The 24,120-nt window shown below is 40.0% G+C and overlaps 1 protein-coding gene across 5 annotated transcripts in view; it reads left to right on the top strand.

Annotated features, from left to right (window-relative positions):
• Nucleotides 1–24,120, top strand: part of MAP7 (microtubule associated protein 7) — a 317,468-nt gene that overhangs the window by 274,266 nt on the left and 19,082 nt on the right. For all 5 annotated transcript variants that reach the window (XM_030198511.1, XM_030198510.1, XM_030198509.1 and 2 more), the window contains exons 11-15: nt 1,356–1,518; nt 6,714–6,906; nt 14,673–14,777; nt 21,728–21,778; nt 22,427–22,478. In XM_030198511.1, coding sequence (XP_030054371.1) covers nt 1,356–1,518; nt 6,714–6,906; nt 14,673–14,777; nt 21,728–21,778; nt 22,427–22,478 — 564 coding nt within the window. The remainder of the gene's footprint in view (nt 1–1,355; nt 1,519–6,713; nt 6,907–14,672; nt 14,778–21,727; nt 21,779–22,426; nt 22,479–24,120) is intronic.

Below are 24,120 nucleotides of genomic sequence, written 5' to 3'. Positions count from 1 at the left end.
GTCAGACGCTGAAAATGGTTGTTGCAGGAACCTGTACCCTGATGTAACATAGAAAATGACGGCAGAGACCTGTATGGTCAATCCAGTCTGCCCAACAAGATAAACTCATTTATATGGGATGTGATACTTTATATGTATACCTGAGTTTGATTTGTCCTTGCCTTTCTCAGGGCACAGACCGTAGAAGTCTACCCAGCATTTTCTTGTACTAAGTTCTGGAGCTAACGTTGAAGCCCCTTAAAATTTACACTCCAGCCCATCCCTACCTATTCAGTCATAATCAGGGCATAGACTGTAGAAGTCTGCCCAGCTCCCATTTTGTTTCCCAATTACTGGCGTCGCCACCCAATCTCCGCTAAGATTCCGCAAAATGTAGCAGAGCGAAATATGGTATCATGTCAGGAGCTCTGCTTTCTGCTGATACCCTGTCACTGTTGCGATATAGATACATCCACGTTTGGACCATATCTCACTCTTACTGGCGTTGCACTGAGACTCAGTGTTGCTGCTTGTTTTTTCCTGCCTGTAATCCAGACTCTTAATGAATGCACGGTCCGAAACATGGACCGTGTCTTGATTGTCCTATATCCAAGCAGACATATATATAAGAATGCCTTATTAACTCTTCTTGTTTCATCGCCTTGGTCATTCACACCCCTTGTTTTGCTTTTGATGACTCTTGTGAGATTGCTTGTCTTTTCTTGTTTTCTTTGGACATCATGTCAGGAGCTGTCTGAATTTCACCATTTTGGATATATTTTCTCAGAGATAAGATTAGCATGTTTTTTTTTAAATATACACTTGAAAAAAGGGATCTAAGAAGAGTCATTGTGAATCATATATTCACCTTCTGATGATCTGACCTATATTTAAGAATGCCATGGTGAGTAAGGGGTATTGATGATAGATACATATATAAAACTTTATCCAGCCTATGTCGGTTATTATCTGGTTTTGTCTTGCACTGTGTAAATTGTTCTGGATTTAAATAAACAGATTGCAAAAAAAAGAAAAAATGCCATGGTGAAAGGTGTATTATTTGGTCGGCTTGCAAATTTTATGAGAAACATGCTTAAATTCCAGTCCTTTCCCTCCTCCATCCATTCTCTTTCCCTGGAAATGCTTGCACATTTCTTGCATAAAAGTAGTTGTCATTTTCCTAGCACCTACTTTTACACATTTAGATGCCAGAGTAATTTTTCAGCACTTATTTGAGTGTGTAAAATTCTCTTCGACTTAGACACACATTCATTCAGGTCACTTAAGAGTTCTGCCTGAATATATAAACGTATGCAGTATACTGATCAACTGGTACTTTTTGGATGTTTGGAAATAAACTTTTGTTTTTTCTTTAGCTTCACCACCTACTGTCTTGATATCTATTGCATCCATAAAGACTGCTGCGGGAACCACCAACCCAGAGGAAGCCACAAGACTACTAAGTGAAAAGCGGCGGCTTGCTCGAGAACAGAGAGAGCGAGAAGAACAAGAAAGAAAGGAAAAAGAAGATGAGGAAAGGTAAAATAAAAAATGGAAATTTGAACAAATCGTCTAGTTCTAATATACTTCATTCTGGGAAAGATCAAATATTAAAAATTAGACCACCTGGTGGTCTGTGTTGTTTCTTTGATTCACAGTTTAAATCTGAGTTTACTGTTATACATCCTTAATTGGCAAACATTAATTAGACTTTGGGCAAATCATTCTGATCTTAGAAGACACTGCCCGTTCTGTTCTCTCATAATATAAACTCATGAATAATTACTCTAAACATTGTCTTCCTGGTATGATGTTTTTCTCTGGAAGGCTACCTCAAGGGAAACTGTTTAAGATGAGTTTAAGGGGCAGAGAAATGCCTGTGTGTCTGAAAGTTCATGACAGCTCTTTTTCCAGCACAAATTTAATTGAACTTTGAACTATCCAGCACAGATCCAACCCAGAGGTCATCTTGTTCTGTGGTGGTCTCCAGACCAGTCTCCACCAACGTTCACTCTGGTTCTAGTCCAGGTAGCTGATGAGTCATTTTCTTCAGGTTAGCTGCCCCTCCCAGAGCAGCTTCCCTGTTTTCTACAAAAAATGTTTAGTAATTTTGTCAAGGGCTACTGTAAAGAACTTTCATCAGTCCAGTATCAGGAAAAAAGGCACAGTTTAAGTATCTCACTTTATAGGCATTACCCTTGTGCAGTGAGAAACTCATTCAGGATCCAGTAGTACGCTGTACTGAACTGCAGTAAGTTTGCTCTCTATCTCCCTTACCTCAATCAAAAATCTCATTATGGACTGGAAGATTACCCAGATCCTGACTTCATCCCACAGGAATCTTTAGAGAGAGGGGAATATTCCATAGAAGGCTTCTGTTGAGGATATTTTCTTATTCTTTGTGTTCTATTCTTGCCTTCACGGACCTCAACTTGTCCTTTTCAAAGAAAAAAATCATAATGAACACACTTCCTCATCCTCCTTTAATTGATGAATGGAATAGACTGTGCATGCTAGATCTCAAAGATGCCTTACTCCACCCCAATTTACCCTATTTACCGAAGATATCTAAGAATTCGGTCCCAAGAGTTATCACAACATGTCTCATAGTTGTAGTAGAACCCCTGTGAAAGAACATCTAGTATTCCCATAACTTACTTCTGGTAGCCTCCTCAAAAGCCCTTGCCTTTCTCCCCAGAGATGAAACAATTGCTCTTTATATGATCTTTTAAATTGGGAGAGCAGCACGATGCATAATACTTAAAGTGTATTTGCACCGGCCTATACAGAATGTAGCGATATTCTCATTTTATTCTATGCACCTTTTTGAATACTACTAATCATTTCTATAGCACTACAAGACATACGTAGTGCTGTACACTGGACATAAAGAGACAGTCCCTGCTCGACAGAGTTTACAATCTAATTAGGACAGACAAAGAGGACAAATAAGAGATAAGGGAATTACTAAGGTGGGAATCATAAAATATGGGTACTGAGCAAGTGAGTAAGGGTTAGGAGTTAAAAGCAGCATCAAAAACGTGGCCTTTTAGCCTAGATTTGAAGACAGCCAGAGATGGAGCTTGACGTACCGGCTCAGGAAGTCTATTTCGGGCATATGGTGCAGCAAGATAAAAAGAACGGAGTCTGGTGTTAGCGGTGGAGGAGATGGATGCATATAAGAGAGATTTACCCAGTGAACGGCGTTCCCGGGGAGGAGTGTAGGGAGAGAAGAGTGGAGAGGTACTGAGGAGCTGCAGAGTGAATGCACTTGTAAGTCAATAAGAGGAGTTTGAACTGTATGTGGAAACGGATGGGGAGCCAGTGAAGTGACTTGAGGAGAAGGCTAATATGAGCATAGCAACACTGCTGGAATGTAAGTCATGCAGCAGAATTTTGAACAGTTTAAAGAGGAGAGAGATGGCGAAGTGGGAGATCTGTGAGAAGCAAGTTGCAATAGTATAAGCGAGAGGTGATGAGTGTAGATAAGGGGTCTGGTACTGTGCTCAGAAAGAAAAAGACAAATTTTGGTGATATTATAGAGAATGGTTTTAGCAATCTGCTGAATATGTGCATAGAAGGAGAGATTTTGTTTCCATTTATGGTAGTCTCTGCACACTGGATGGAAACTTTCTACATGTTGTCCACAATAACTTGAAGATTTCTTTTTTTAATTGAATGGGGACTCCTAACTCAGAACCTAGGACTGTGTATGTTTATTTATTTACTTAAGAGCCCAGTTACTAAACTGGACTAGTAAATGGGCTTTACCTGTCCTAACACGGGACTTGCCTACACACTAAACCTATTTCTAGTGCAGCTGTAAATTTGACCTTTTTAGTTATTTCTTTTTCTAGCCATGCACTAATGTTAGCATTAGTGTCTGAAAAAAAAATTAACATTGGAGCTCTTACCACTTCCTATTTAGGCAGAGGATAATGGGGTGTCCAGAACATGAAATTCTACATAGCCTGTGTTGCATGGACCACAGTATGCTAGATCCATGTAAAAAAAAAAACAAACCGCAATGGAGAAATCAAAAGCTACTTACTTCCTACCAGCTGAGGAACTTTCACACCCACATTGTTTTGAAACTGAGGTAGTAGATGGTGGTGGGCCCCTCACAAAGAAGCAAAGCAGGAGATCCTGCAGGATTTAAAACAGGCCTTACAAAAAGATATTGCAACCATCTCAGAGAGCTCAAAAGAATGATGCAGGACATAAGGGGGTCCGAATGGAAGACACTGAACACCAGATAGAGAACCAGAATTCTCAGTTAAGGGAGATGGCTAATAAAATAGCAAAACAGAAGAACCAATCCTCTCAAACCAGCTCAATGGTGAACAGACACAGAGAAGATGACAACGAAACCACACAAAGTCAGTAATAGTGCTGTAAAACTTTAATTAAAACAAGGCACGACTCAACATGGGCTTGTGTTTTGGTCACCTGGCCTTCATCAGGACTCTATAAAAATATAAGATCCGTAAGAATCTATGTGTTGACAAGCATGGTTAAAACATATACAGAAGTTTATTAAAAAAATGAATTTGAAAAAAATATATACTGTACGATTGAATATTGGCCATGAAACCTAAATACAAACAACGGTAAACTAGCATATCACCAACACATATAATAGAAAATAATCTCTGTTCTGTCTAAGAGAGATACATTTTGTACATTAATATTTAACTAAGCCACACATAGCCTGTGCAGTACTAGAGCAAGTGATGACATTTTAAAAAAATGTTTAAAAGGTGCTGTTACCCCTATTTCCACAAACTATTGTCTAAAACTTCCACATTAAAAAAGGGAAACTTCTGACATTGAAAAAATGCAATGCATGCCACTCATTAAAGGGACAGGTCTGAATATTAGACATACGTATTGTAAACTAAATACTCCTGTACAGTGGTTGCCAAATCACAAACAATGCAGCAGGGGTGAACGAACATGTGGATAAAGGTGAGCCGGTTGATAGTGTGTATCTGAATTTTCAAAAGGCATTTGACAAAGTACCTCATGAAAGAATCCAGAGGAAATTGGAAAGTCATGGGATAGGAGGTAGTGTTCTATTGTGGATTAAAAACTGGTTACAGGATAGAAAACAGAGAGTAGGGTTAAATGGTCAATATTCTCAATGAAGGGTAGATAGCGGGGTTCTGCAGGGGTCTGTGTTAGGACCGCTGCTTTTTAACATATTTATAAATGATCTAGATATGGGAATAACTAGTGAGGTAATTAAATTTGCTGACGACACAAAGTTATTCAAAGTTGTTAAATCGCAAGAGAAAAATTTCAAGACAACCTTACAAGACTGTGCATCCAAATGGCAGATGATGTTTAATGTGAGCAAGTGCAAAGTGACACATGTGGGAAAGAGGAACCTGAACTATAGCTACGTGATGCAAGGTTCCATGTTAGGAGACACTGATCAGGAAAAGGATCTAGGAGTCATCATTGACAATACTTTCAAACCTTCTGCTCAGTGTGCTGCAGCAGCAAAGAAAGAAAATAGAATGTTAGGTATTATTAAGAAAGGAATGGAAAATAAAAACGAGGATGTTATAATGCCTTTGTATTACTCCATGGTGCGACCGCACCTTGGCTACTGTTTTTCAGTTTTGGTCGCTGCATCTCAAAAAAGATATAGTGGAATTAGAAAAGGTACAGAGAAGGTAGACAAAAATGATAAAGAGGATGGGACGACTTCCCTATGAAGAAAGGCTAAAATGGCTTGGGCTCTTTAGCTTGGAGAAAAGATGGCTGAGAAGAGATATGACAGAGGTCTATAAAATACTGCGTGGAGTGGAATGGGTAGACGTGAAACGCTTGTTTACTCTTTCCAAAAATACTAGGACTAGGGGGCACGCAATGAAGTTACAAAGTAGTAAATTTAAATGAATTGGAGACAATATTTCTTCACTCAATGTGTGTGTAATTAAACTCTGGAATTTGTTACCAGAGAATGTGGTAAAAGCAGTTAGATTAGCGGGTTTAAAACAGTAGAACATCATACTTTTATTTTTTGCTACCCCCTAAAAGCTGCCACCCTAAGCAACCATCTAGTTTTGCCTATTGACTGGGCTGGCCCTGTATTCAAGTTAATTAAACAAGAGCTTTTCTTTGAAGTAACTACTTAAAGACAAGTACTGTTGTCTCTCTGAATTTAGTATGGCAGTTTATCCCATTGGCCAGAACACTTGCTAAGTCTTGCCATTCAATTGCCCTGCTTGCCTGAAAGAATCTTACTGGATTTTTAAAGGACTAATACAATATTACTATTTTGGTTTCATAATCAGGGCAGCATTAACCCTTTGGTGGACACTAAGCAAACAGGACATTGGACCCTCTATCATAATAGAAACACATTTTAAAACTCCCACAGATAGGGCCATATATGGTTCTGACTGCAAAGCAAAACTGGTGGAGGAGGAAGCAGCAGCAGGTAAGCAGCACTGCTTGCCAACTCCTCCTACCAGTTGGAGGACAGTACACAGGAGTTGGGCAGAATGGACCATTCTCTGCAGGCAGTACTAGATCTGGTTCTCTGGCACTAGCTCTGGTTCACCCCCTCCTTAACCTTCTTCCAGCAGCTGATGTACCAAGGCAAGAATATGCCTTGAAAGCCATTGAATTAGCAAATCTGAGAGGATCCTTTTTAAACATTTGGGCTCCAGATATGTGCCTAGTTTTCCTATGCCTTGATCCTGCCATGTTCGTAATTACAGGCAGAAAAAAGCAGAAATAGCAAAGAAGAAAGCTGAAGAGAGGGCTCGCCAAGAGGAGAGAGCTCAGAGAGAAGAAGCAGAAAGAAAGCAAAGGGAAGAACAGCAGCGGCAAGAGAAGGATGAGCAGTTGCAAAGACTGGCTGAAGAAAAGGAACAGAAAGAAAGAGCAGAAGCAGAGCACCTTAAAAAACAGGTGAGTGTAGTTTATGTGTGTATATGGAATTACATCACTAATGGTTAACAGCAAAATGTCAAAATTATCCAAATTACAAAATGTAAAGTACAAAATGTGATATTTTATTTATTTTATTTATTGCATTTGTATCCCACATTTTCCCACCTCTTTGCAGGCTCAATGTGGCTTACAATGTGTTGATATTGGTAGATGGTAGATTGGGAGATAACAGTTAAAAGCACTTTGGGAGGCTAAGTTCCATAGGTTTCTATGGAACTTTGGGAGGCTAAGTGCTTTGAAAATAAGCCTCTTAGTGTTACATAAAGAATAGCATAATCGAAATTTAAATAAGTAAATATAAGTAGAAAACAGTACTGATAATAGGTAAGGTAGAGATGCCATAGAAAATAACGTAATCGGAATTCAAACAAGCAGATATAAGCAAAAACATTGCTGATAATAGGTAAGGTTGTAATGTATTACATTTATAGTTGTTGATCTTATTGGTATGCCTTGTTAAATAGGTGGGTCTTCGGGGATTTGCGAAAGTTATTTAGTTCATAAGTGGTTTTTAAGTTGCGCGACAATGCATTCCATAACTGTGTGCTCAAGTAAGAGATATCTAGTGGAAGTTGTGTAGTTATTGCTGTGCTTGGAAGTGTGACTTAATACAGTGTATAATTTGACACTATTTGTTTCTGCAGAACCAAATACCTATTGGTCCCTAAGCCCCAGAGCAGCAGTGGCTGTCAATGTCACACTGGTATTTGATTTTTCATGCATAATGTTATGAGAATAATTGTCTGGGCTTTAATCATCTGAAATGGAACTCTCTAAGACCAAAGTAGTGTTATTTTAATGATTTGAAATATGGCATGTTTTCTCAAGATTTACCCAGACAGAATGTTTAGATCTTCTAGGACAAGCATGTACAAGAAGTCACACTGATAGGTTACTTAATTATTGCATTTGTGCAGTGTGCACCAGGAGAGCTGTAATGACAAGCTTTACAAAAATTTTATTGACCTGCATAATAGCATACTCAGCTGAACAGTTGTCAGCTTTTGTTGTAATTTTTCTCTCAGATCCACTATGTTTAAATGATTGGAGAGTTGGCGGGACCTCCCCAGGCAGAGTAAGCTTGGTGAAAATGGTGATATTTCTGAAATGGCACACCTACTACAAAAGGATCTAAAAGGTCTTAATTGTCTCATCACTCAATTTTGTTGGGCTCATAAGAAACCAAAGATGAGATTTTCTTTCATGTTAGAGAGGGGTGGCGACAGGGGGGATTGGGACTTCTCAATCTGAAATTATGCAATCAAGCATACTTATTACGACATATAGGTGACTGGTTCCTCCACAATCCATCTCAAACCCCTTTAGAGTTTGTCTATAAGTTTTAGCTATAAAGTTCTACTTCAGGTATGCTGCACTATTTCCCATCCCCCATCTCTCTTTTCCTATCAGCCACATGAAGGAAGTTCTGGCTGGTCACAACTCTAATGGTGCCTCATGTTGCTAGGGCAACTCAGCTACCTGGTATAACTTGTTACAAATGTAATTTACTGAGAAGAGGTATGGCAAGGACACCAAATGCAAGCCTCCAGCACATATGAAAGACCCAATTACAATTCTCCAGCACATATGCAGCACCTATGATTGGTCCAGGGAAGAGGAGAGGTGGCTGCTCACCACAGCCTATAAAACCACGCTGCAGACAAAGAAACTCTGAAAAACTAGGCATGTTTGGAAAGAGTCCAATGGCCTGTTTTTTTCCCGAAGGGGGTGCTCTCCCCCCTCCATAGAAACTAATTATATCTAAGAATCTTTCTTTCTTTCTTTCTTTCATTCATTCTTCCTTTCTTTCTCTTCTTTCTCTCAGTTCTGTGGCCTTTGTATGAGGAGCAAACTTTTCTTCCTTCCTTTTTCTCTTCTTTATATAATTAGTCTGATTACTTATAATTACCAGAGGTACTGATGTTAGATTTTGTAAGTTTGTTACAACTATCTGATGCTGTGCTGGTGGGTGAGTAATTAAAGACTTCTAATTCTCTCTAATTCCTGTTGAATTTTTTGCCTGTAATATTTTGTAACATGTTTAGAGAATAGCAAACCAAATGCGCAGTCTAGTACAAGTTAAAGTGTGTGGCGGCAGCTAAGAAAGTAAATAGAATATTAGGTGTTATTAGGAAAGGAATGGAAAACAAAAATGAGGACATTATAATGCCTTTGTATCACTCTATGGTGCGGCCACACCTCAAATATTGTGTTTAATTCTGGTCACTGCATCTCAAAAAAGGTATAGTGGAATTAGAAAAGGTACAGAGAAGGGTGACGAAAATGATAAAGGGGATGGGACAACTTCCCTAAGAGGAAAGGCTAAAGTGGCTAGGGCTCTTCAGCTTTGAGAAAAGACAGCTGAGGAGAGATATGATAAAGGTCTATAAAAGTAATGAGTGGAGTGGAACGGGTAGACGTGAATCATTTGTTTTCTCTTTCCAAAAATACTAGGACTAGGGGGCACGCAATGAAGCTACAAAGTAGTACATTTAAAATGAATCGGAGAAAATATTTCTACACTCAACATGTTACTAAACTCTGGAATTCGTTGTCAGAGAATGTAGTAAAAGTGGTTAGCTTAGCGGGGTTTTATAAAGGTTTGGATGGCTTCCTAAAGGAAAAGTCCATAGACTATTATTAAAATAGACTCGTGAAAAATCCACTGCTTATTTCTAGAATACTGTCAAAATGCTAGTTGCGGTACTCTACCACAAAAGTGTACATATGCAACCAAAAAACTGGTAGAAATAATGTCAACTGGTCACCCAATTAATGTGATATGGGGGAGTCTCATACAGTCACCAAGGCAAGTAGATTATCATAAATCAGATGTGCCTGATTAACATGACAATTATAATCATAGACAGCCCTCTGCCATCCGTATCAATTTTTGTATATTTTTATATTTCTTATCGTGTCACTAATTGCTTCTTTTGTGTCGTTACATTTCACCTTATTCAAATATGTGACCAATATATCCTCAGTAAGAGTTTACTCATTTACTGTAGTGGAGATATCAAACACTTATCTGTGTGTATGTCCTCAAGCAATTCCAGGAGGGATAGTAAGGAGTCGCAAATAGTAGATACAGCTCTTAAAGGTTGATTGGATTTGGGGAATCAGTGTAAGTGTTGAATCTAACTGTATGCCAAGGTTCCTGACGTGATTTGAGGGGGAGTTCGTACTTCCCAAAAGGGATTGTGATGTGAGGTATGTATCCACTTTTGTTAGGGACCCAGAGAAGCTCGGTTTTACTTGGTTTTAGGCAAAGTTTGTTGTGTTTAGCCCATTCTTGAATTGATGTTAGACAGGTAATCGGTTTATTCAAGGCTGTAGGTAAGTCAGGTTCAATGGGTATGAGTTGCTGCACATCATCTGTTCCATAACCAGGTCTGAATCCAGATTGACATGGATCTAGCCAGTTTCTCTTTTCTAGCCAATCATTAAGTTGAACATAGACTGTTAGTTCTATGAATTTCCCTAGAAACTGGATGTTGGATACTGGCCTGTAACTTTCAAGTTTGTCCTGGTCAAGGTTGTTTTTCTTCAGCAGAGGGTGAACCACTGCTCTTTTTAATGCTGTTGGTAACTGCCCGTTAGAAAAATAAGTGTTCACAATTTTTGTTGCGCCTTCTGTAAGGCCCATACTTGCCTGCTGCACTATCTTTGATGGGCAGGGATCGAGGGAGCAGGTAGTTGGTCGAAGGTCTCTTAGGATTTTGTTAAGGCTCTCCTCTGTCATTGGGTTAAAAGTGTCCCATCTGGCTCTGTCAGGAGGGGGCGAGTTTGTGCACCCCTGGTTGACTGGTTGGGGATTGGGTAGGGTTGCTTGTAAATCCTGGCGGAGACTTTTAATTTTGTTGGCAAAGTATGCAGCAAAATCATTGCAGTTCAATTTAGACTGGGCAGGCTGGTTCTGTTGTGGGGGCTGCAGTAGGCTGTTTACTATACTGAACAACTGCTTGGTTGAATTAGCAGCCTGTGCAATGCATTGAGAGAAATACTTTTGGTTGCTGTTAAGGCTTGGCGGTACTTTGCCATGTGCTTCCTACAGTTCAGTCTGTCTTCATCCAGGCGAGATTTCAGCCATTTCCTTTCCAGTTTTCGTCCTTCACGTTTAAGGATCCAAAGTTCTGGAGAAAACCAAGGTGAGCGTTTGTGAGTGGGGCATAAGACATTTTTTAGTGGTGCTTTTTTCTCTAAGGTCTCGGCTAAGTGTGTTTTCCAGATGTCAACTTGTTCTGACACTGTTGTTGTCTTTTCATCCATATGTGGTTAGTCCAAGGCCTCTAGGAAATTCTCAGCGGTCAGATTTTTTTTTGTCTGTGATCTCCTTCCAAACTCTGGGAGGTGCCATTTGTTTCAGGTGGTCACTTAGGGAGAATTTAATTAGAAAATGGTCTGACCATGATAGGGGTGTTATTTCAATACTGTTATCCCAGAATTCTGGGATATCCGCCCCTTTGTAGAATACCAGGTCTAGTACGTGACCCTTTTAATGGGTTAGAGAATTGATCACCAGTGTAAATTCTAGTGGTGTCATCATGTCCAAGAAGGCAGCTGTGGTGGTATCTGGTGTTTCGATGTGTAGATGGAAGTCTCCTGTGATCACCAGCCTAGGATAATCCAGGGTCACTTGAGTAATCAGGTCTAGGAGTTCTTGCACAAATAATGTGTTGTTACGAGGTACTCTGTATACCATGAGCAGCCAGATTGATTTCTCCTCTTCAAGTTGGATGAAAAGACATTCTGATTCATGTAGCTAGGAGATGGAAATTCTGCGCAGTTTGATTGTATCCCAAATCAAGACTGCTACCCCTCCACCCTGTCATCCTAATCTTGGTTGATGTTGGATGTTGAAACCTGTTGAGCATACTTCAGCCAGTGGTAAACCCCACTTTCATCTAGCCAGGTTTCACTTATTCCTAGGTTGTTAAGATTCTGTTCATTTATGGCATCATGGATCACCGAGGATTTCTTTGCAGTTGATCTGGCATTCACCATCCTATAGTTCCCAAGGATAGTCTGGGGGTGCTGGGGTAGCTTTGTTGTGGCAATACGGTTATTTTTTAAGTACTGTTATTTAAGTGTTTGACCTCTTGCACTTTTGCCTTCTCTTTGGTTGGTGGGGATTATGGTTTCCTCTCCCACACACCACTGGGATACTTGCATGATCTTTGGGACAAATGCACATTTTTTGTGTCAGAAACTAGTTAGGCAAAATTTCACTGGGTGGCACTACAGTCCACTCTGTGGAGTTCACCCTGTAGATCAGCAATCTTACTAGTTGGCAAATGCAGGGTTAAGGCTTTAAATATTCTGAAAGAAACAGACCTTTTTAAAGTTGTAAATTCAGACCAGGCCTGTGAGATCAAAGGCTTCCAGTGACAGAGGAAGAAATGGCTGTACTTAGCACTTCTATGTGAATTGCTTTGCTGAGGAGATTGATGATATTTGCCTTTAGTTTTAAGGAATCCAACAGATTCAGAATTTTAGGAATCGATTATACAGTTAAAATAAAATTTTAACTCGCGGATTGCAGGTATGAATTTTAGAGTTTGTGGTTCTGATAACCTTGGATGGTCCAATTTATAGTCCAATTGATGCAGATTGCTGTAGGCTTTTTCTTTGTTGTCCAGGAGGGTTAGATGTAAATAAGGATCCAGCTAAGATCACAGGGCATGAGGAGAGTTATTTATAATGTGAAGGGAAGATAACATTTCCTTTCTCCATCCAAAATAAATGGAAGAAGTTCAAAGTAAAATTGAGGACTGGTGCCTCAAAACAGACTGAGCAGCACTCAGTAAAAGTTTGGGTTGTAAATAGGCATAAAATGTAATTATTTAATCTAAGTTGCAGAGCCTGATGTGAACCTATCCAGCCCAGCCAGTAGTACTCATTGGAACATCTGATGGGCAGGGCAGATAATTTGATCTCTTTCGACGAGTTACAGGTTCATAAAGGAGTGACCTGGGGTAATAGATTTGCTTATTGCCAGATTAAACACTACATAACTTCTCTGGATAAAGGGTTATTAAATCACAGAACAGGAGACTGAATACGGGGGGGTGGGAGGTGGGGGGGGGGCTTTAATGAGATATCTGAAAATGAGATATCAGTTTCGGACCTTTATTGGTCCCTGATTTAGTGGGCGCCCAAAAAGAACTTAGAGGAGCTAAAGCATAGATGGAAGAGGGACTTGAGAACCCCCGTACCAGACTGGGATATTTTGAAGAGTGTGAAAAGTACTCAATCCCTCACACCTAGTGCAGAACTAAGGGAATGCTATTTTAGAGTGTTATCAGTCTTAAGATGCTCAATTACAATTATATCACATAGGCGGGACATTAGTACTTCTTTTTTCCTAAGTGAGGGCGCGATGCCAATTCTTTTTATCATTCATTTTGGATTGATATAGGGCAAAAATTAGAAGATACCTCATATCTGTTTTGGGTGAAGGGATATCGGGTACAGTGGAACAGTTTTTATTAGATAATCTGTGGGCGTACCGAGGTTGTCATAAGGGCAACACCCATTCTGTAAGATGTGCTTGGTGGCACATAAATGCATTCTAAAATACTGGATATCCTCTGAACCTCTGAATTACTGGAAACCAATTACACTTGTCGGTGACATGGGAGGCTAGAGATGCAAAAGGATCGCCCAAGCAAAAAAACAATTATTGCCGATCTGGGAACCTTACTTGTAAACCCTCCACCCATGGGGTGAAGGTTTGCTTCTTAATAGCCTATAAGCACACGCTCTGTCTGGTTTCTGCTTGTTCATGAAGTCCTGCTTTTTCTGTTTTCGGGCGGGGGGTGGGGGGGATTAATGAGGCTTATCGGTTCTTTTGATTTTGGCTCAGAGTTATAAGAGTTACAGGCCTTCTGATGCTGATTATAATTGCACTAATTGGTTAGAAAAATTGCACTAAAGCATTTACAAACCCCATTTTATGGGAAAAAAGTATTAGTCTTTCCACACGTTACTAAATAGACCCAGACTAGAAGGAAAGAATTTTTGGCACTAAGATCTGCTACATTAGCCTTGGGAGCCTCTTTCAATCTAAATTACCCATGTAAATGCAATGTAAAATATCTAGGGGTTAAATATGTATTTTTTGTTTCTGAGCACTTGAAACAATTTATTACACAGAAAAAGGTTTTATAATTTATGTTGGAGTTTAGTAGATCTGACTAGCCTTGAAAATAGAGACATGTTAAAAAAAAAAAGTATGCGGTTTATACTGTTGAGCCTTTCTTTTTCTTTGAAAGATATTTGAAACTCATCTCCTGAGTAGTATTAAGTTCCAGCCCCTTCAATTTGGGGTCTAAGACAAGTTGGTAATAATTATTTTCCTTTTGTTATTTTTTCTATGGTAAATTACCTGTAACCTGTTAAACTGCTTTACCTGTTCAAGAAGTATTCTTGTAAACTAATGAAAATGATAAAGAATTAAAAAAAATAATAATAATTGCACTAATTGGAAGGGAGTAAGGGGGAGTGGGGGTGGAGGGGTATTATCTTTATTAGGGACTGTATTAATGCTTATAAAGTTAACACAAAAACTGACAATTCCATGTTGGTGTCTTTTATTTATTTTCAATAAAAAAAAGTTAATACACCATTCAAAAGTTACACTGGCTATAAATGTGAGACAAGTTTTATAAGGCAAATTATATGTCTCATGTCATTTTTTTGTTTTTATTTTTTTTTAATAGAAAGAAGAAGAAGAAATTCGTCTTCGAGAGGAGGCTGAACGGGTTCGATTTCAACGGGAGAAACATTTCCAAAGAGAAGAACAAGAACGTTTAGAAAGAAAGAAGGTCAGTTAATGGATGTTCTAGGTCATTTGTCCTTTGAAAAACAGGATGAATCATCCAATGGCTTCTGCGTGGATTGTGAGCTAAGAATTACCTAAGAGAGGTTTCTGAGTAAGCACAGGATGTGCTGTCCAGCTACAGTCTCATAAGTCTCTTGGCTGTGGTTGTGCTCTTTCTGATATTTTTTCTACTCCACACTAAAGCAAAGAGAAATATCCTTTTCCTGGTGCTTCTTGATTTGTTTTCTTCACTGCATCAAAATGTCAGAGCGGGTATGATGCGTCAAAAGCTACAAGATGAAAGATCTTCATTCCTCACCTCTAGACTCTCCTACACCATCAAAGAAACTCCAGGCACGTTAAAAGGTGGGAAAAGTGCCTTTTAAGTTTTGCAGACTTAATCCCCTTTTATAGGGGAGGAAAGAAAATGCCATATAATCCAATGGAGTGGTTCCTTTTTAAGGGACCTTGAGGAGGGCATCCTTCAAAGGGTGAGTACCCTCAAAAAATGAAGAAGATAAATATCAATATGCCACAGATCTTGGTGCAGGAATCCTTGGTATAAAAACTTTTCTGGCTCAAAAGTCTCATCAGCCTCTATCATAGAAGTTGTACTCCACACAGAAAGGGAGCTTGCCACAGACATCTGCATTTGAAAGAGCATTATCAGTGCCAAGTGCACCGAGGACTCGATTCTCAGATGCAAACGCAGGAGCTAGATCCCAATTTGGCCTGTGTTTGCCAGTGCACCATGCTGGAAGGCCCCCATCATGGGAAATAATGAGTGCGCCAAGGGATAGCATATCAAGCATGCAAATTCATGCTGATGAGTTAATTCTCTATTCCTACCCAATTCTCAGCGGGCCGCACACCAAACAAGGGTGCTCCTCCCGTGGAAAATCCTATGCCAGCTTGGAGCTGGCATTAGGGTTTGCCAAGGCATTGGAGAGAATGGGGAGACCCCCAAAGATGTGAGGGTCTGGTTAGATCCCAGGCTCCTCACCCCCAAAGATGTAAACCCCCTTTGGCGATGACTCCAACCACCCCTAACCCCGAGGGCTAGCCCCCCTTCTACCTTGAAGAAAAGATGAGGGACTAGGACTCCGTCCTCCTGCTGGGTTCTAGTCCCTTCTCATTTCTTTGAGGTAGGAGGGGGTTAGTCGGGAGGGTTTACGTCTTCTGGGGGATGGGGGGCCTGGGGTCCACTGGACCACCAGGGGTTTAGGTTATTTTGTTTTTGTCTTTTTTTTGACAGGCCAGAACTCTGCCTGGACATGCGCTCAAGAGCTGTGCCTAACGCACAGCTCTTGAGCATATGCCCAGGCACAGTCCTTCCGCAGTTGTCCCTTATGCTCAGCACTGTGACTGCGCTTAAATTTGCGGAACGACGAGTGAAGTGATTAAATTTGCAGATGATACAAAACTATTCAAGGTTGTTAAAACACATGTGGACTGTGAAATATTGCAGGAAAATTGGACATCCAAATGGCAGATGAAATTTAATGTGTACAAATGCAAGATGATACACATTGGAAAGAATTATCCGAGTCATAGTTACCTGATGCTAGGGTCCACCTTGGGGGTCAGAAAAGATTTAGGTGTCATTGTGGACAATACGTTGAAATCTGCTCAGTGTGTAGCAGCGGCCAAAAAAGCAAACAGGATGCTAGAAATTATTATGAAAGATGGTGAATAAGACCGAAAATACTATAATGCTTTTGTATTGTTCCATGGTGAGACCGCACCTTGAGTATTGCATTCAGTTCTGATCACCGTATCTCAAAAAAGATATAGCAGAATTAGAAAAGGTTCAAAGAAGAGCGACCAAAATGATAAAGGGATGGAACTGCTCTCATATGAGAAAAGGCTAAAGAGGTTAGGACTCTTTAGCTTAGAAAAGAGACGGCTGACGGGACATATGATCGAGGACTACAAAATCCTGAGTGGTGTAGAACAAGTAGAAGTAAATTGATTTTTTACTCGTTCCAAAAGTACGACTAGGGGACACTCAAGGAAGTTACATGGAAATACTTTTAAAACAAATGGGAGGAAATATTTTTTCACTCAACAGATGGTTAAGCTATGGAATTCTTTGCCATGTAGTAACAGTGGTTAGCGTATCTGGGTTTAAGAAAGGTTTGGACACGTTCCTGGGGGGAAGGTTTGCTATTGAGACAGACATTGGGAAGCAACTGCTTGCCCTGGGATTGGTAGCATGGAATGTTGCTACTAATTAGATTTCTGCCAGGTACTTGTGACCTGACTTGGCCACTGTTTGGAAACAGGATACTGGGCTAGATTGACAATTGGTCTGACCCAGTATAGCTACTCTTGTGTTCTTATATTCTTATGAGCTGTTCAGCCACATTTATTGCATGGTATTTCTCCCGCACTGTTCCAAACAGAGTGTCTGGGTTTAAGTGCAGATGCATTTGTCAGCCAATACAAAGGGAACAACAGGGCAGAAGACTCAGCACTGGCAGGCACCTGTACATGTTTTCTTCTCCTTAACCATGTCCTATATGGGTTTTCCCTGGCAAAAGCATGAAGAAAAGTATTGAGGAATTAGTAAGAATTTTTTGACATCCATGCTAAAACACTTCCTGTAAAGAAGCAGACAATACCAGTCCTGGAAGTTCACCAAGATCAGTTCTTTTCCGAGTATTTTTAACTTTTACATGTTTATTCACATTAAAACATACAAAATAAAGATATGATCAAACAGATTGAATCCAGTATATCTGTCCAACACGTAAACCCCCTCATCCAAGATCCAGGCAGCTAGTCCAAACTAAAAGCCTGAAGTAAAATCCATGCTGAACTAAAATATGAAGGGAAACTTGCCGCAGAGGCATAGAGTCAGCATGCATTCAGCCAAAAGAAGTCTTGCTTCACCAATTTGCTCCATTTCTTTGATGGCGTGCTGACTCCTAAAGTGGACCTTAGCATAACTGTGATTTGGATTATTGTTGCCAATGTAAATCACTTTGCATTTTTCCACATTAAATTTCATCATGCCATTTGGATGTCTAGCCTTCCAGTTTCCTAAGGTCTTCCTGCAACTTTGCACTGACCGCATGCGTTTTAACAACTTTGAATAGTTTTGTCTCATTTGCAAATTTAATCACCTCACTCATCGTCCTGTTTCCAGATCATTTATAAATATGTTAAATAGCATCGATCCCATTACAGATCCCCGTGGCTCTTCACTATTCACCCCATTCTCCTCTATTGAGAAAAATGGCCATTTAATCCTACCCTCTGTTTTCTGTCCAATTCCTAATCCACAACAGAACATTGCTTCCTGTCCCATGACTCTTTCATTTTCTCAGGAGTCTCTCGTGTCTAAATATACTACATCAACAGCTCACCTTTATCCGCATATTTATTGACACCTTCAAAGAACTGTCCCATTAAACCATGTTTATCTGTGTGTTCCATAGTTGTATTCTTTGTAATAGTTTCCACTATTTTGCCCGGCACTGATGTCATGCTTACCGGTCTGTAATTTCCCAGATAACCCTGGAACCCTTTTTAAAAATCAGGGTTACATTGGCCACCCTCCAATCTTCAGGTTCTACAGACAAATTTAACGGCAGGTTACAGATCACTAACAGCAGATCAACAATTTTTAACATCCCATCCATGAAAGATCCAAATGTTCTGGATTTTATCATTAAGATTATGTTTCAGGATGCTGTGCTCAATTGGGAGATAGTGACACATCAACTTTATATGATGCAGTATTTGCACACAGAAGCTAAAACCCTTTTCCAAATATCCCTCAGGAACCCAGAATAATTTTTCGGGTCCAGCCAGCGAATAACAGAGTGTGAAAAGAACTTGATATGATTGACATATGAGCCTTTTCACATTTGGGGCAAGAAGATTGGTGTGGCTCAGGGTGTCAGACAGCTTTGTAGATATCCCCTATACAGAAGGAACCTCTTTGATGTCAAGGTTCAGAAAACTGTTGTCCTTATTTGAAAAGAAAAATTGTTCTACCCTCCAGACTCATCTACTGCAGAAGAAGCCAGCATCAGAGCATTCCCATACAATAGTAAATTCTTTTTTCAGAGGATGAGCTATTACAGATTCACTCAAAGCGGGGCACAGAGGCTTCATCAGAAGGAGAGGAGACAGCCCAAGGTTCAGACTTCTGTATACCTAAAAACTTTCTAATTTTTCTGCCAAGCTGATTCAGAGTCTTTCATTCCATCAACCTCAGCACTCATTAGTATCAGTCACAGGTGCATCAAATGAAGGGTGTACAACTTATGTACTCACTTTACACCTGAGGAGCTTAGACAAAAAGGTAAAAATCATATTGGATCAGTCTTCTACAGCCAAGAGCAATCTTCTGTGCTCTTTGAGCTTTTGCCAATGTGTTGTTGGGAAAGACAATCTTGATCCAAATTGACATCCAAGTGATGATGATTTATATAAACAATGGTCAACTAGTTTTTACACTCTCTGCAAAGAGTCACTGCAATCTGGAACTGAGCTATCTCTTAGTGGATGTACCTTTCAGCAACATACTACCAGGGACAGAGACTGTGATTGTAGTTCATCTCAGTTATTAACTGGAAACTCTAAAATGACCCTGGATAATGAGATAGTAAATGGTATCTTCCTGTGGTGGAGTATCCCAGTAATAGATTGCTTTGCATCAGAAGATAACAAGAAATGTCTGCTGTTTTGCCTCAGAAGACAGAACACGTGCCTTTCCCCCCTCGCATTCTGCTAATATTCAAGACTACAAAAAAGTAAAACATTGCAAGGCCTCCATAATCCTCATAGCCCTGCCCTAGCCTTATCAAATCTTCATGCAAGCACCAGTTCATTTACCAGGGTGTCGACACTGATAGCTTAAGATCAGGAGAGATTCTCCTCCCAAAACACCAATTTTCTAGCGCTAACAGCATGGATGTTGAACACTAATTGACAGCATTGCTTTAGCTTTCTTAAGAAGTGGAAGATACACTAATCACTTCTGAGAATCCACTAAAAATTATACATCTTCAAATGGAAGAGGTTCTGTAGTATGTTCAGGAAAACTATTCTTGTTTCCTGCTCTCCATGGAGCACGTTTTAGTATTTTTCACTTTTCATAATCTGATCTATCTCCTCAGTAAAGGTTCATTTGAGAACAATAGATGCTTACCAAAGCCCATATATCTTGAATTAGGAGTGAGGCTAATTACTGTCCTGGTATGCACAAAACTAGCCGATTTGGAGACCTTGCTTCTGTGTGGAAACACTGTATTGCTTTATCCTCAGTGTCCAAATTCATGAGAGGATAATAGCTTGCAAATTACCCATGGTACCTTAACATGGCTCTAGCTCAGCTAATGAAACCACTCTTTGGAATCAGTAGGGCTAAATAACTAACCTTAAAAGTACCTTTATTAGTAGCTATAGCTTCAGCCTAAAGAGTAAGTGATCTTCAAGTGCTTCATGTCTTCCACAATATGGTAATCCTTCAAACTTAAGTAAAGCTTTAACAGAAGTGGTATCAGCTTTTCACATCAGTCAGTCTATAATGCTTCCCATTTTGCCTCCAAGGCCTCACACTTACACAAGAGTGAATAGGCCCTGTGTGCTCTGGACTGTAAGAATTCCAGCTTATTGCATTTTAGGTCCACTCAACTCTTTGTTCCCTTTGATCCCAACAAATTAGGAACTATAGTAGCTGAAAGAACTTTACTAAACTGGCCAGAAAACTGCATATGGTACTGCCATTGCCTAACAGGGTTTTAATTAAGTGTGTCAATTAAAGTTCATCAAACTTAGAGCCTTGACAAACCCAGCTGTCAATTTCGAATCAATTTTCTTTGAAAAAATTTGTCAATATACACCATGGTTTGTTACTCATACCTTTACATTCTATTACTGTATGGACAACATATACTGAAGAAAAATGGTACATTTGGACAAGAAGTTCTACAAAGCTTTTTCTGTTTCTAGTCAACTAAACATAAATAGAGCAACTCTTAGTTTGGCATTCCTTATAATGTGTCTGATTTCTACTTCCTTGTTGAAAAAACAAAGTTGCTTATCTGTAACATAGGTTGTTAGTGAACAGGGTAAATCAACCCATCCCACCTACTCCCAAAGGAGTTCCCCTTAAGTTTTATATTAGACTGAGGGGACTCATGAGTTTGCAACTGCACAGGAAGCCCTGTACATGCTCAGAGTATCCTTTGATGTTTATCTGAGATAGTTAATAGTGTTGATGCTGTCCATTTTAAATTTTACTCAATTCTTTATCAAATTCTTTTTGGTTTAGCTCCATCATACATATATGAACACTTGTTATTCACTAATTCTTCTAGATCGCTTAGAAAAAGTATATTTAATCCTTTTAGTGTCACTTCTATTAGGGGCTAAAGGAGAATAAAAATGTTTGAGTCTATTTGCCTTCCAAGCAGCTAGAGTGGGGAAAAAATATGTGAAACTCTTTCAGGCTTCTCATAATTATTTAGATTTCCGAAGGAAAGTCAAAACTATATTGTTTTGCAGATATATGCTGACTGGTTAAATTATAGCTAAGTTTTCAGATGTTATGTTCAGCATTATTTATATCCTAGTAATTGTTCTGGACTTTTCTTATTGTGATCCGCTTAGAACTGAAAAGGTACATGTAGAATATAAAACCTAATGTAATGTAATGATGTAGTGTCACCTAGTACTGTACCTGATTATCTGACTTTCTGCAGAGAATCCCCATTATAGGCAAGCAACGTTGTTGTCTCTAATAGTCTGTATCAGAAGAATGCATATATAAGCAACATTAAATACACAGATTTACTGAGGTTAGTGCTGATGCTCCAGAAGTTCCCTCACATTTGTCAAAAATATGCATTTGCGTCTGTTGATAATGTGTAGAAAATCAGTTTCAGAAGCTAGTATTGCTGTTTGACTCTTTAGCATTTTTCTTACTTTACTCCCTAGCGACTTGAAGAGATTATGAAAAGAACTAGACGAAGTGATACAGCAGATAAGGTAGGTACTTCCCACAAATCCGCAAAAAAACATTTTCCAGAGATGGGAAGGTGGTAGAACTAGAGGACATGAATTGAGGTTGAAAGGAGGTCGACTTAGGAATAATGTCAGGAAGTATTTTTTCACTGAGAGGGTGGTAGATACCTGGAATGCCCTCCCATGGGAGGTGGTGGAGATGCAAACAGTAACAGAATTCAAAAATGTGCAGGATAAACACAAAGGAATCCTGTTTGGAAAGAATGGATCCAAAGAAGCGGAGATTAGGTAGCGGTAACTGGGAAGCAAAGCCAGTGCTGGGCAGACTTCTATGGTCTGTGCCCTGATCGTGGCTGAATAGATTTAGATGGGCTACAGTGGAGCATTTCAGGGGCTTCGACAACTTCAGAAATTTTAGAACAAAGACAGTGCGAGGCAGACTTCTACGGTCTATTCCCTGAAAATGTCAAGGACAGATCAAGATCAGTTATACATATGAAGTAACACATTATTGCCATATGTAATAAGTTTATCTTGTTGGGCACACTGAATGGGCCATACAGGTCTTTATCTGCCATCATCTACTATGTTACTCATCGTTATAAGACATGAAATAGTCTATATTAGATTCATCTCTCTAATCTGATGCCTCTGCTTTTTTTACCTTTGTAGCAATCAGATTCCCAAAGAAATGGAGAAATATCAAGAACACTTGAAGAACCAGGTATTTTTAATAACTGCAAGATATTTAGTCAACCAAGTACAAAAGGCAAGAGTTAAAAGCTAAAAATACTTAACATTTCTTTAGTGGAGTGACCAGCTGACAATAGAATATTCTAATCTAATACTGTTTAACACAAAGAATTCTGGAAATTGCAGTTCTTGTTTTAAGAATTGTGAAGTAGAACTCCAGACTCAAGGCTGTGATTAGGTGGGGGAGCAAACAGGGCAGCTACCCTGGACCCCACAGCTTCAGGGAGCCCCCCTGGTTTGACATCTTTCTCCTGTCTTTCTCATCTTCCCAGATTATGCTTAACACATTTCTTTTCACACGGGGCTGCAGACATGGCAGCAAGTCTGATGCACTGCCTGCAACTTCACTGGAGCTTTCCTTGTGCCACGCTCTGCCCAGGCGGAAATAGGAAGTTGCATCAGAAGGGGGCGGAATGCAGGAGAAGGAAAGCTGCAGGGCGACTTAAGACAGGACATCAGACTTGCTGCCTTGTCTGCAGCCCCCTGTTAAGAGAAATGCATTAACGGTATACCAGGAGGGTGAGAGATAGGGAAGAGGTGCCAGACTACAGGGGCCCCCTGAAGCTGTTTTAAGGTAGCTTGTGGGAGGGGGTCAGTTTCAGAGAGAGGGGGTCCTGCTGGATAGAGAACAGAGGGGAGGAAGAGCAAGAGCGAGATGGTGGACAATTGGATGGCAGGAGGGAAGGAAGAGGCAGAGATGCTGGATGGGAGGGCAGTCAGGAAGAAAGAGAGAGGTGCTGGACCTGGGCATTAACGGAAGGGAGAGATGGAGAAATGTTAGACCTGGGGGCAGAAGGGAGGGAGGATCTGGATCATGGGGACAGGAGTGAAGAACAGCAGGAAAGAGAAAGGGAACAATGTGGGACTATGGTGGGGGGAGAGGAGGATGAGGGATTATGGACCACAAAGGGGGGGGGGTGCAGGAGGGAAGATAGATGGGACAGTAGGAGGTAGAGGGAAAGGGACAGGGAATGTTAAGTCAAAAGGATGGGGAGAGGGAGAGGAGATGCTGAGCTACAGGAGTGGAGGGAGAGAGAGGGATGGAAGATACTGGAAATGGTGGAACCATGGGGGAGAGGCAGGGGAGAGCAAGGAGGTGAGAGGAGGATAGTGAGTACAAAGATAGAAATGTAGTTACGGGGAATAGATGAAAGATGGAAGGGAATAGAAGACTGGGGAAGGAGTGATAATGGGAAAGCTAGGGCATAAGAGAAGGAGATTGAAAGTTGATAGGGAGCTGAAAAGTAAAAAAAAGAAGGAGGAGGGTGAAATTTGAATGGACAGAGGCAGAAAAGAGATTAAAGAGAAAGATCAATATGTCAGAGACAGGTATAGTGAAGGAATGGAACAAGGTAGGAGAGAGGCGAAAAGACAAATGGATAACAACTGCTGAAAATGGAATTAACAGAAGAGAGAACAGAAAAGAGAAACTGGGACCAACATGATGACAAGTAAAATGTCCAGACAACAAAGGTAGAAAATTATGTTTATTTTGAATTTATGAACTGGTATATGTTACCTTTGGAATATGTCCATCTCAGATGTCTTTGTATTATGTTCAGTGGCATAGCCAGATGTCTGATTTGGAGGGGGGGTGTTGAGCACCAAAGTTT

Source organism: Microcaecilia unicolor, chromosome 3, assembly GCF_901765095.1.
Source record: "Microcaecilia unicolor chromosome 3, aMicUni1.1, whole genome shotgun sequence".
NCBI classification, from domain to species: Eukaryota; Metazoa; Chordata; class Amphibia; order Gymnophiona; family Siphonopidae; genus Microcaecilia; species Microcaecilia unicolor.
Note: the sequence above shows the minus strand (reverse complement) of the source record. Positions and strands in the feature narration are given on the sequence as shown.